We start from the raw sequence: 11122 nt of genomic DNA, 5'->3' as shown, positions 1-11122 counted from the left end.
CCTCCCGAATAATTATCACCTTCAAGTCAAATAAATGTATCTAAAACAAATATCACTCATACATACTGTTAATCAAATTAAGTGTTTTATTATTATTTTTGTTCTTTCGTAAAAGGGTGTAGTGTACCGATTAACGTCACGTTCACGTCCATATACATCAAATAAAACAAAGTATTATTATTACTACAGTTATTATTATAGACCTCCTGAGAATTGTGGCCACTGACAACCACTGAATGAAATGAACTATTAAAGGGAGTGGAATAATGTGGGATTTGATGTTTGTAATTGTAATTTAAACATCCTAGTCTGTTACTTATATTATTTGTCCTAGGTACTGAACAGGAAACCCTAGGGAACTTCCTGTTTACTTCCGCATTGGGAGCAAGCATCCGGTTGCCTTCAGAATAAGGTGTCGTAATTAATGTCAAATGCACTTATGATATAGGCCTATATGTATTTTAAATGGCTTATACTAGAGTACTTATATGTGCCCTAAACGGTAGTTACCGATTTAAAATGACTAATGATTCCCATTAAATTGGGCACTCTCGAGACAGACTTTTGACTTTGATTGATTGATTGATTGATTTATTAACAGTTTGCAGAATTACAGTACATTTCAAGTACAACTCAATACAAAAACTGTTAACTGTGAGTGGACGACACAACACCATAAAGCATTACACTTGTTTACAATAGGGCCCACCATTTTCAATTCATCAAAACATTAAGAGACGTACGAATATACACAACTATATAGTCAAAACAGGAAATCATCATAGAGGAGGTAAAAAGGGAAAATAAACATATACAGTGAGTGAGAAAAGGGGTGGGTGGAGGATTCAGATTTTACGGGGGCCAGTTTCTAATTGCAGCCATCCGTAGGTGCCCTTTGAGAGCAGTTTTGAAGGAGTCAAGGGATTCGCATGTCTTAATGACTGTTGGTAGGGCTTTCCACATTTTGGTGGCATAGGAGCGTGGAAAGGAGGGACACCCGCACACCGCCACTTGCTAGGTTCAGAGCATTTATTTAAGAAGCAACGTTTCGGTCTTGCGACCTTCCTCAGGCTTGGTGGCATAGGAGCAATTATTTTAGTCCCTTGTTTGTGCCGAATCTGGGTTGCACATGGTTTGTTGAACTCCCATGGTTTGTTGACTCCCATTAACTAAACCAAAAGAGGGCGCTGTTTCTCCTTTATTTGCAGATAGATTCTCAGATTGCCTTTATTATATCCAATTATTTTAGTGGTTTTATTATAGTGGTTTTCAACCAGTGGTCCTTGAGGGGGTTCCAGGTGGTCCACAGCTAAATGATGAAAAGTTGGTAACCAAATGGATCCTTATCGATCTTTAACTCTTGAGAGTGTAAAATAAAAGCAAATGCATTTGGTTTCATTTTACACTCTCAAGAGTTAAATTATTGTTAAACATCTGCATTACTTAAATTACAATAAGTCTAAACAATTAGAGAATGTAGATATTTTTATTTTCATCAACGCCTGTTATCTCATCTAAATATGTATGTTGTTCACTGGGGTGCTTGGCCTTTACAAATTGAACGCTGGAATAGAAAATGGCTCTTCGTATCAACTGGTGTGACACATGCACACTTTCCGCTAAGCAGGAGAGGTGTAAACAAAAAATTGGCAGGGCGTCTAGTAAGGTCACAGGTAAAAAATTGGCCATTTCCAGACTAGTGTGGACGCTGGACAAAAAACGGTTCTTCGTATCAACTGGTGTGACATATGCACGTGTTCGGGGAGAACTCCTCTACAACACCACACTTTCCGCTAAGCGGGAGAGGTGTAAAAAAAAAATTGGCACTGCCTCTAGTGAGGTCACAGGTAAAAATAAAACCGATTTTTGTCCAGCGTCCACTTTAGTCTGGAAATGGCATGTTTTTGACCTCTGACCTCACTAGATGACATGCCATTTATTTTTTCACACCTCTGCTGCTTAGCGGAGGGTGTGGTGTTGTAGAGGCGTATATCTAGTGTGTGTCTGAGCATAGACATGGTAACGCCCTGCCTGCCTCTGATTGGCCCGTCTTGACTGTCCACTGAGGTGGATATAGCCATGCTGGATAGTCTGATCTCTGCTGCGAGGTAGTAGAAAATTATACAAGTATACGGTATTGGTATGATTAAGAGAACTGCCTGTAACTTGTACGTTTTATTTTTGTAGAAGAGACAAACTAATATTGTTTCCTTTATGGAATAATTGATTGAACATGTATGCCGTAATATGATTTGATTTGGGTGTGTTCTAAATAAAGTGTTTGTGTTGATTATTGTGTAATTTATTTGTATGTGTAAACATAGTAGGCTACATCGTACACGTGTGTTCAATCAATTATTTAATCAAAGCAAACGGCATAAACAATATAGGTTTGGCTCTTCTAAGTTACAAGGCTGCATTCTGTCGCGCATGCCAAGTTGTCATTCTCACCATGGAGTAACCTCGCATCTCGGAGGACAGTCAAGACGGGCAGTGTCGGTAGGCCAATCGGTAAGCTAATCAGAGGCAGGCGGGGCGTTACCATGTCTATGCTCAGACGCACACTAGATGTACGCGTTGTGGAGGAGGTCCCCCCTCGAACGTGTGCATATGTCACACCAGTTGATACGAAGAGCAGTTTTTTGTCCAGCGTCCACTCTAGTCTGGAAATGGCACATTTTTACCTGTGACCTCACTACCCCACTAGAGGCCGCGCCAATTCCTATTTTACACCTCTCCCGCATAGCGGAAATTGTGGTGTTGTAGAGGAGGTCTCCCTGAATGCGTGCATATGTCACACCACTTTTTTTTTATCCCACGATTTTGTAACCCATTTTTACCCCATGTGTAAATTATCTAATGTGATCCTGGGCTCTACACACCCTCCGCCAACCTGGGTGGAGAGCAACGGACTTGAACTCATGCTTCCTTCATGCATGAGTGTCCAAGTCGCTCCTTTACACCTGACAGGGGGGAGTTTCCCTGGTGGGCGTATCATGTGGAAGGAACACGTTATTCCAACCAGTTCCTTTCCCCTCCATCAGGCGCCCAGGCTGGCCAGGGGGAGGCAGTTTAGAGACCAGGATTACTGCATGTTTTTTGTGAGGGTAACTACCCTAGGGGACACGGGTTCATGTGTTTGGTCCGACGGAGCATTGGTCCGAACGACAACCTACCTCAAACCCTCACCCTAACCCTAACCTCCCACGGGGCAGCACACCTAAACCTAACCCCAACCCTCTCCCGACCCCCAACGCACCTCGGACCAATGCTCCTTTGAACCAATGCTCCGTCGGACCATAGTATGCCTCCCGGGGACACGGGGAGAACATGCAAACTCCACACAGAAAGGCCCTTTCGCCAACCCCAACCCCACCTCGGGTATGGGCACTGATGAAGCGGAGGAGAGGACACGCTGCCAGCGCCCACAACGTCCCGAGCGAGAATCGAATCCAGGACCTTCTAGCTGTGAGGTAACAGCACTACCGACTATGCCACCGTGCCCCCTGGAAATGGCACATTTTTTACCTGTGACCTCACTAGAGGCCGCGCCAATTTTTATCTTACACCTCTCCCGCTTAGCGGAAAGTGTGGTGTTGTAGAGGAGGTCTCCCCGAACGTGTGCATATGTCACACCAGTTGATACGAAGAGCCGTTTTTTGTCCAGCGTCCAATTTGTAAAGGCCATGCACTCAAGTGAACAGCATTTATCCATTTAGATATATTTTTATGTTATTATTCATTTATTTTTTACACAGAAACATAATGTGTGTTGTATAGCGTCATTTAAATGCTTTATTTATAGTTTTAATGTGCAAATGAATCGTTTTTCAATGGATTCAGTTTGCTTTAGAGGGTAATCTTATTTTGAAGAGATCGTCCACCGGAAGTCTTATATTTGGTAGCTTAGATTTGCCAAAAAAAATCACTGGCAAACCCTAGCTACTAGTAATTTTGTAGTACGGAAGCTCTCAGCTGCGCGCATAATAAAATATCCCCACCGTCAGAAATCTAAAGCTAAATTCCAATACCCCAAATCTCAGCTACTCGCTCACTCACACTCGATCACCGACGGACACTGACATTATGTGATGTGGGGTATTGGGATTTGGCTTAATCCAAATTCCAAATAATACCCCAAATCTCGGCCACTCGCTCACTCACACTCACTCGGTCACTCCAGCAGACCAGCATGGTGGTGTTACGGTGAAATTTGTGACCTGCTGAAATATATGACAATCGTGTAGACAATCACATAACGTCAGTGTGTAAGAGTCCTAGCGGTATTCATTCATGCCACCATTGCCACGTATTTAAAGACCGCAATGGAAGTTGTGTGAAGACCACAAGATGGTCACACATTTCGTCAGGTCACCAATTTCGCCATAACACCGCCATGCGTGAGTGAGTAGTGGCCAAGAATTTGGCTCAAACTGCTCGCCGTCAATACCGCTACTCGCAGTTCAAAGTTCACCATTGCATTGCAGCACGTGGATAAACTAATATGGCAGCGCCCTGTAACTGAATGCGAAAGAAGGTAGGTACACTGTATATCTCTCTGGTCCATAGCCTCTCTAGGTACACTGTCTGGCACATTATATATTTTTAGATACACTGCGTTCGTTTGCAGTGCCGTTGTTTACACTTTACACGAATTGAAAATGTTGTCTACTGTTAATCATATATACTTGCCGCAGGAGCAGGTACTAACCTAGCCTAAGAATTAGACTCGTAGATGTATCGATTATGACATTTTCAGATTGAAAATGTCAGAATCGATAAATGCATAAATTAGCCCTGCTCATTCTGGTTTTCTTGCACACAAATAGACTGGCAACCAGGGCACGTCAACATGCATTCCTTGCCAGAGTTTTTGTACCTTCTTATGACGAATGTTTTTTTTCCCACTCAAAGTATCATGGCAGATGTTAGTGGCACCCCAGATCCAGTGGCTGACACCCCACCCTCAGTGGAAGGGACTGCTGCTGGTGATACAGAGGACAAGACAGACAATGTGAAAACAGAACATAAAGCAGAAGGCGAGGAGCTGTCAGACCCTAGCAAATACCGCTACATTCAAGAGGACCTCTTCACTTCAGAGATCTACAAAGTGGAGATCATGAACCTGCCTAAGTATGTTGGCTTCAATGATGTGAAGAAGTTCCTGGCTAGGCATGGCCTCAACCCGCACAAGATCAAACTGTTCGGCAGGCAGTCTTTTGCATTTGTCACCTTCAAGAATGAGGAAGAACGTGACAAGGCTATGAAGATGGTGCATGGCATGCAGTGGAAAGGCAATGTGCTCAGTGTGAGGCTTGCCAAGCCCAAAGTAGACCCCATCGTCAGGAAGAGGAAGCAAGATGAGGGCGAGAGTGCAGGAGGAGGAGGACGGCCCCCATCCAAGCGTCAGGAGGCGGATGAAGAAGAGGAGCCCTTCAGTGTACAGATTGCCAATGTGGTGACTCCGCTGTGGAAGGTCCCCTATGAGGAACAGCTGAGAAGGAAGGAGCAGGAGGTGGAGGCAGTCCTAAAGACGCTGGCCAAGTAAGGCTTTAATGATGCAAGTCGACTGGGGTTTTACATTTTGACATTGGACATTTTAAATTGAGTTAACAATGCACAAAATAATTGCATTTATTTGAATTCTTAAAAGAAAGCTGGTACCAAGATGTATGCAATATGGGCCCCTTACTAGCATGTCTACTACAGGCAATTCATCTGAAAGTGTAAAAAGCATATAAAAAGCTTTACCTGTCCATTATCAATCGGTATGGCACTCTGACAGTCACACTTCAGCGTTAGTTACAATTCAGGCATTTAGCAGACACACTTTATCAAAAGCAACTTACAGTAAGCAAGGTACATGCACGCAAAGCAAAGACGGTGTGCCTCAGTAATCTAGGATCATAGAGAGAACCTGGCATCAATCTAAACAATGTAATATCAAATAATCTGTATATTGAAACTATAGGTACCAGGTAACCAAATGACCTAGCATCTCTCTAAATAGCATGCTATCTAAATTACATTTGAACCATTGCATAAGATTGCATGGTCATCAAAGCTAGGTCAAGTGTTACGGGCTAAGAAATAAGTTTGAAATAAGATGCGTAGCATACAGAATTCTAAAGTATTCTAAATGTTGCATCTTTGTCTTTCAGAGAAATAGGCAGCACAAACAGAGCAATGATGCCATGGCTGTTTTCACAGAAAGGGAAGTACAACAATAAGTGTTGTCCTCTGGAAGCCATTCGACCTTCTCCCTGCCAGGTATCACATGTTGGACATTATTAAAGTCAATACACACAACAACTTTGTAAAATAAATTTGGTAAAGATTTTAAAAGTAGCCATAATTTGTTAATTAATTGCTATGAATGGTGTATACTAATAATGAATTATTGAAATAATTGTTATTTGAAAAGAGTAGGGGTCCTTTTTGTCTCTCCAAATGTTGAATACCTAATTTTAGTTGAACGTCATCAACAACCTTTTTGAAATTCTATTTGTCCCTACTGTGTCATGGCAGACTGAGTATAGGAACAAGTGTGAATTCCTCATTTCTGTGGGTGCTGATGGTGAAGACAAGACTATCGGCTTCCGTCTTGGAAAATATAAAGGTGGTTCCTGTGCTGTGGTGGGACCTGCAGATACCACTAATGTTTCAGATGAGACCAAGAAAGTGGTCAGCGCCTTTCAGAAGTTCATTAGGTAATTGAATAAGAATGCTATTCCACAACTTTGTGTGTCACTTGACTCACTTCATGATTGTGAAGCATGTGCCAGTCACTCAGGATATTGTTGTTGACGCACAGCAACATTCTGTGGTTTGAATGAAGCAATCGAAAAATGACGTCACATTGAACCCCCCTCTCAATTTACACACAGGACAACCCCATACTTGGTATATGATCCTGAGACATATGAAGGTCACTGGAAGCAGTTGACAGTGAGGACCACAAGAAAGAAGCATGCCATGGCTATGGTGTTTTTCAACCCACAGGTATTGAAACACTGTGACTTGATAGGGTACAGGCTTTAGTTCCGACATACTATTGATCCAAGCACGGGAGCAGCGCATGTCGGACCTTCGCATCGCATGTCCCCGCGCTTCGGACCTTTGGTGTGTCGGAAAAGCGTGCGCACCCCACTTGATATCCCATGAAATAAAACGGACACATTTTGTGTGATTTACAATGTTCGACCTCTTATCCTTAAAGTTCCTAAATGTACATATTTACAGAACCGTCAAAGCTTTGATGGAGATACATAGTTGACATTGGCCTATTAGCATCTATAGTAGAGAAAGCTTTGTCCACAAGTATAATCTGAATAGTTTTGTTTAACATATTCCCAAGCATTTGATTTTGCTCAACATCTCTACAGAAACTTGAAGAGGAGGAACTTAATGCACTAAAGAACTCCTTAAGGATTCACTTCACAGAAGGAGAGGGAAAACACTGTGGTGTCACATCCCTTTACTTCATACGTGAGGGTCAAAGGTGAGGAATGAAGACGTCAGAGAGCTACTATGTTAAAACACTTAAACCTTATTTTATGCTTAGTTACTCGTATGATGGTGTCGTGTGGCAAAAATACCCGAACCACAAGCTCGCAACGCATCACATTGTGAGATTGTAAATCTGCTATTTATGGTAAAAAATCAAATCCAACACGTCGTAGTCATGCCCAAAATAGGAATGCCAGATTTAAAGTGGTTAAACACAGTATAGGGGTCAGTACAATAATGGTCTATGTATGTTTGTCTAGGAAATCCCCTAACCTAGAGGACTTGCCCTGTGAGTTGGTAGCTGGAGAAGCGTACATTCATGAGGAACTTCTGGATCTACAGTTCAGAATATCCCCTCATTCTTTTTTCCAGGTAACTTTCACATGTATTGTTTGCACACTGTCTTCCACTTCTACTACTGACCACTGGGCTGCAGACAGTAGCGTTGTGTACAATGTATCCATTCATTACATTGTAGTGCAGTTTTCTCAACCATTGCATCAGGTAACACCACAGTCCTGTTGGCCGAGCACTAAATCAAATTGTAATGACATTGCATGTACAGCATTAAGGTTCCAAATCTACTCCATATCTCTGCTATTGTTTAAGGCTAATTTATACTTTGTCAAATACCATTTCACCATGGTATTTTTGTCATGATGTGGTCTTCCAACCAAATATTTGATTTTAGTGTGTGCCTCCTCTAGGTGAATACGGGAGCGGCAGAGGTGCTGTACTCTGCAGTGGGGGAATGGGCCCAGCTGCAACAAGACAGCACTGTACTTGATGTGTGCTGTGGCACAGGGACCATTGGCATCTCTCTGGCTAAGGTATACCCGTTACCCGGCTGTAGCAGTACTTGCATTCTCCATAGAGAACCCAGTGCACAGTAGTTGTGCGCTGGGTTCTTACTGGGAGCCTAATGTTTAGTTGCCGGTGATATGAGGACCTGTTGTGGTTATGCTACTTGTCTCTGGAATCGTACATCAGCGGCTGGTGAAATTTTGCCCAGAGACTCATTCCTGAGGCTCCCTACTTACACCATTTCCCTCTCAGATTACCTCCAGTCTCTCAGCACAAGGACGTTTTCTTACTTCCACACTTTACATATTAAATACTTTTTCTTTAATAAATGTGCCCTATGAAGCAGAACTTGCATATTCTTTTTGATATTTTAGGTAGTCAGCTGATACTCAAGGACAAGTGCAGACTAAAATAACTATTTATTTCCTACTTGGTCATTAAGGCCAGTCATTTGTTGTCCACAACAAATAGCATAAGTAGCGATATGCTTATGGGCTCTGCTCTATACTATGGGGGCTGCTGGGGAACCTGGATGACGGGGGCAAAAAAGGCTGTTATTTTAGTCTGGACTTGCCCTTTAACCAGAATGATTTAGAATGAGTTTGTTTGCTGGCAAGTTCTGAATACTTTATTTTTCTCCACAGAGGGTGAAAAAGGTTATTGGGATAGAGATGTGCCAGGAAGCAATAGAGGATGCCAAATATAATGCCAAACTCAATGGTAGGACATCTGTTTAGCCCAGTGATTATTTATTTCAGTAAAGGCATAATGTTTGCAAAGCTACATATTGCAGAACACCTTTTAACCGAAGCATAGATTGTACTAATTGTTTGACAATGTTTTTAGGTCTGAGTAATATTGAGTTTCACTGTGGAAAAGCTGAAGATGTGTTTCCCAATGTTCTCAAGTCTCTGGTGTCATCCAATGTCACAGCCATTGTGGACCCACCCAGAGCAGGCCTGCGTAAGTAGACTGTCACCATATTGAAGGCTGAGGGGAAGGAAATCGTTAACACACTAAAAGTTAAAACAAAGGTTTTTGTTAAGTTAAGCTCTTTAGTAAACAGAATATATTTTAAGGTAGTTGGCAAAATCTCAGCCAATCAGGAGAAAGTATCAGTTTAATTTTTATAGTGTTTCGGACCAGTTCTTAATTATCCTAACCTGAAAATGTATTTTGTTTAAAGGACAGACATGAAGACTGGTTACTGAACAAACACACTTTAGCAATGAGTACTATCAGTATATAGAGCTATTTCATATTTTAACCAAAGAAATCACTTACCCCTACTTAAAAGTTGACAATCTTTTCAAATGCACAAGTTTTACCTTTTTAGGCGAGTTCAGAATATCCATACAATAGCCATGCTTTACTATTTTTGTCGTTTGAACAGATCCAAAGGTGGTCTGTGCCATCAGGAAAGCAGAACATCTAAAAAGGCTGGTTTATGTGGCCTGCAATGCCAAGGCAGCCATGGTCAACTTCATTGAGTGAGTTTATTCAGTTTTGTGCAAATTATGTGGACAAAAGCAATATAACTTAAAGGATGACTGCTGTCCACCATTTGAAATCTAATGTGTTGGTGTTGACCCTTCTTACTTTCCAGCTTATGCAGAGCACCTTCCAAAAGAGTGCAAGGAGCCCCGTTCCGACCAGTTAGAGCCATGGCTGTGGATCTCTTCCCCCAGACAATACATGTTGAGATGCTTCTGCTTTTTGAGAGGGTGGACTACAATTCCCAGAAGGATATGGAAGACGGACAAGAGACGACTCCCAAAACATAATCATGTAGAGCACAATACAAAGATAGGCATTCTGTTACCTGTGCATAGTAGCTCAATGGGTTAAGGTTATAATTCCCAATAAATCTTCATAAAGAAGCCGCAGCATGGCCTTAAGTAACAAGACAGTTTTAGCATAGCACTCTTTTTTTTTGTGATTACAATTTAAGTTCTGTTGTGTAGTTTCAATACATTGATGCAATGCTGTATTTTGAGTTGTATACTTGCATTATGTTTGTGCAAAATACCTTCCTGACTGAATAAACCCATTTTGTTAATTGAGCAATTCACCCCCTTATTGCTAGTATGATTAGACAGACATATTTAATTAGGACAATTTATTTGCATAACAAATCACTGAAGTTAGAGCTCAGTTTCAATACACACTTCATTTTCTAGACAACATCTCAAACAAACAATCCATTGGAACGATGCCAACAAGTGTAAAAGCATTTTTTCCCACACTTAACATAACGGTAGGGATAACATTCTTCCACTATAGCCTGTCTCTACCAAAATGAAGTGTCCACATACTGTAGGGAATGAACATTCTAGGAAAAGAAAGCAGACCAAACAATGCACAGCTGTTTCACTGTTTGTATTCATTTCAGCAGGTATTGCAATGCATCCATTTCTTTGTAAGTTTATAATTTTTGTACGTATTCTGCAACATGAGTTCTATAAAATGCATAATGTTGCGTTCACACGGGCAGATGCAACGATGCAGTCTACCATTCATTGTCAATGAAGCCAGCGACATGATGTAAAGACATGATGCAGCTGCTCCAAACGATACTCCCATTCGTCTTTGTCCGTGTGAATGCACCATAAGTCTGATTTTAAGCTTTGGTTTGTACCACATTGTTTGGATTCAATTACATTGATCGCATTTTGTCAGAGGTAAGCGTACCAACTTCAGTTTAACATTATCCTACTCCAAAGTTATAAAATGAATGTACCAGAACACACAATCAACTGTCACAACAATGTCAAAATGTACACAAACCAAACCATTAACTCTTAAAATC

General features: G+C 41.6%; 1 protein-coding gene across 1 annotated transcript; it reads left to right on the top strand.

Annotated features, from left to right (window-relative positions):
- Positions 1-4044: 4044 nt before the first annotated feature.
- On the top strand, positions 4045-10376 carry trmt2a (tRNA methyltransferase 2 homolog A). The gene is made up of 12 exons (XM_079515878.1): positions 4045-4537; positions 4915-5544; positions 6162-6270; positions 6529-6710; positions 6888-7002; positions 7386-7501; positions 7770-7881; positions 8217-8339; positions 8958-9033; positions 9160-9276; positions 9707-9803; positions 9920-10376. Exons 2-12 carry the CDS (start codon positions 4919-4921, stop codon positions 10095-10097), a joined length of 1851 nt encoding a protein of 616 aa, XP_079372004.1. The 5' UTR covers positions 4045-4537; positions 4915-4918; the 3' UTR covers positions 10098-10376.
- Positions 10377-11122: the final 746 nt, after the last annotated feature.

The sequence above is a fragment of the Electrona antarctica genome (genome assembly GCF_951216825.1).
Source record: "Electrona antarctica genome assembly, chromosome: 12".
Classification (NCBI taxonomy): domain Eukaryota; kingdom Metazoa; phylum Chordata; class Actinopteri; order Myctophiformes; family Myctophidae; genus Electrona; species Electrona antarctica.
The sequence above is the reverse complement of the archived record's forward strand: the minus strand, read 5'-3'. Positions and strand labels throughout refer to the sequence as shown.

Excerpts from the sequence above, each read along its gene's own strand:
- trmt2a (XM_079515878.1), top strand. The coding sequence starts at position 4,919 with ATGGCAGATGTTAGTGGCACCCCAGATCCAGTGGCTGACACCCCACCC. Across the intron at positions 7,502-7,769 it reads TTCATACGTGAGGGTCAAAG|GAAATCCCCTAACCTAGAGG; the intron begins GTGAGGAATGAA and ends ATGTTTGTCTAG. Across the intron at positions 9,034-9,159 it reads ATATAATGCCAAACTCAATG|GTCTGAGTAATATTGAGTTT; the intron begins GTAGGACATCTG and ends CAATGTTTTTAG.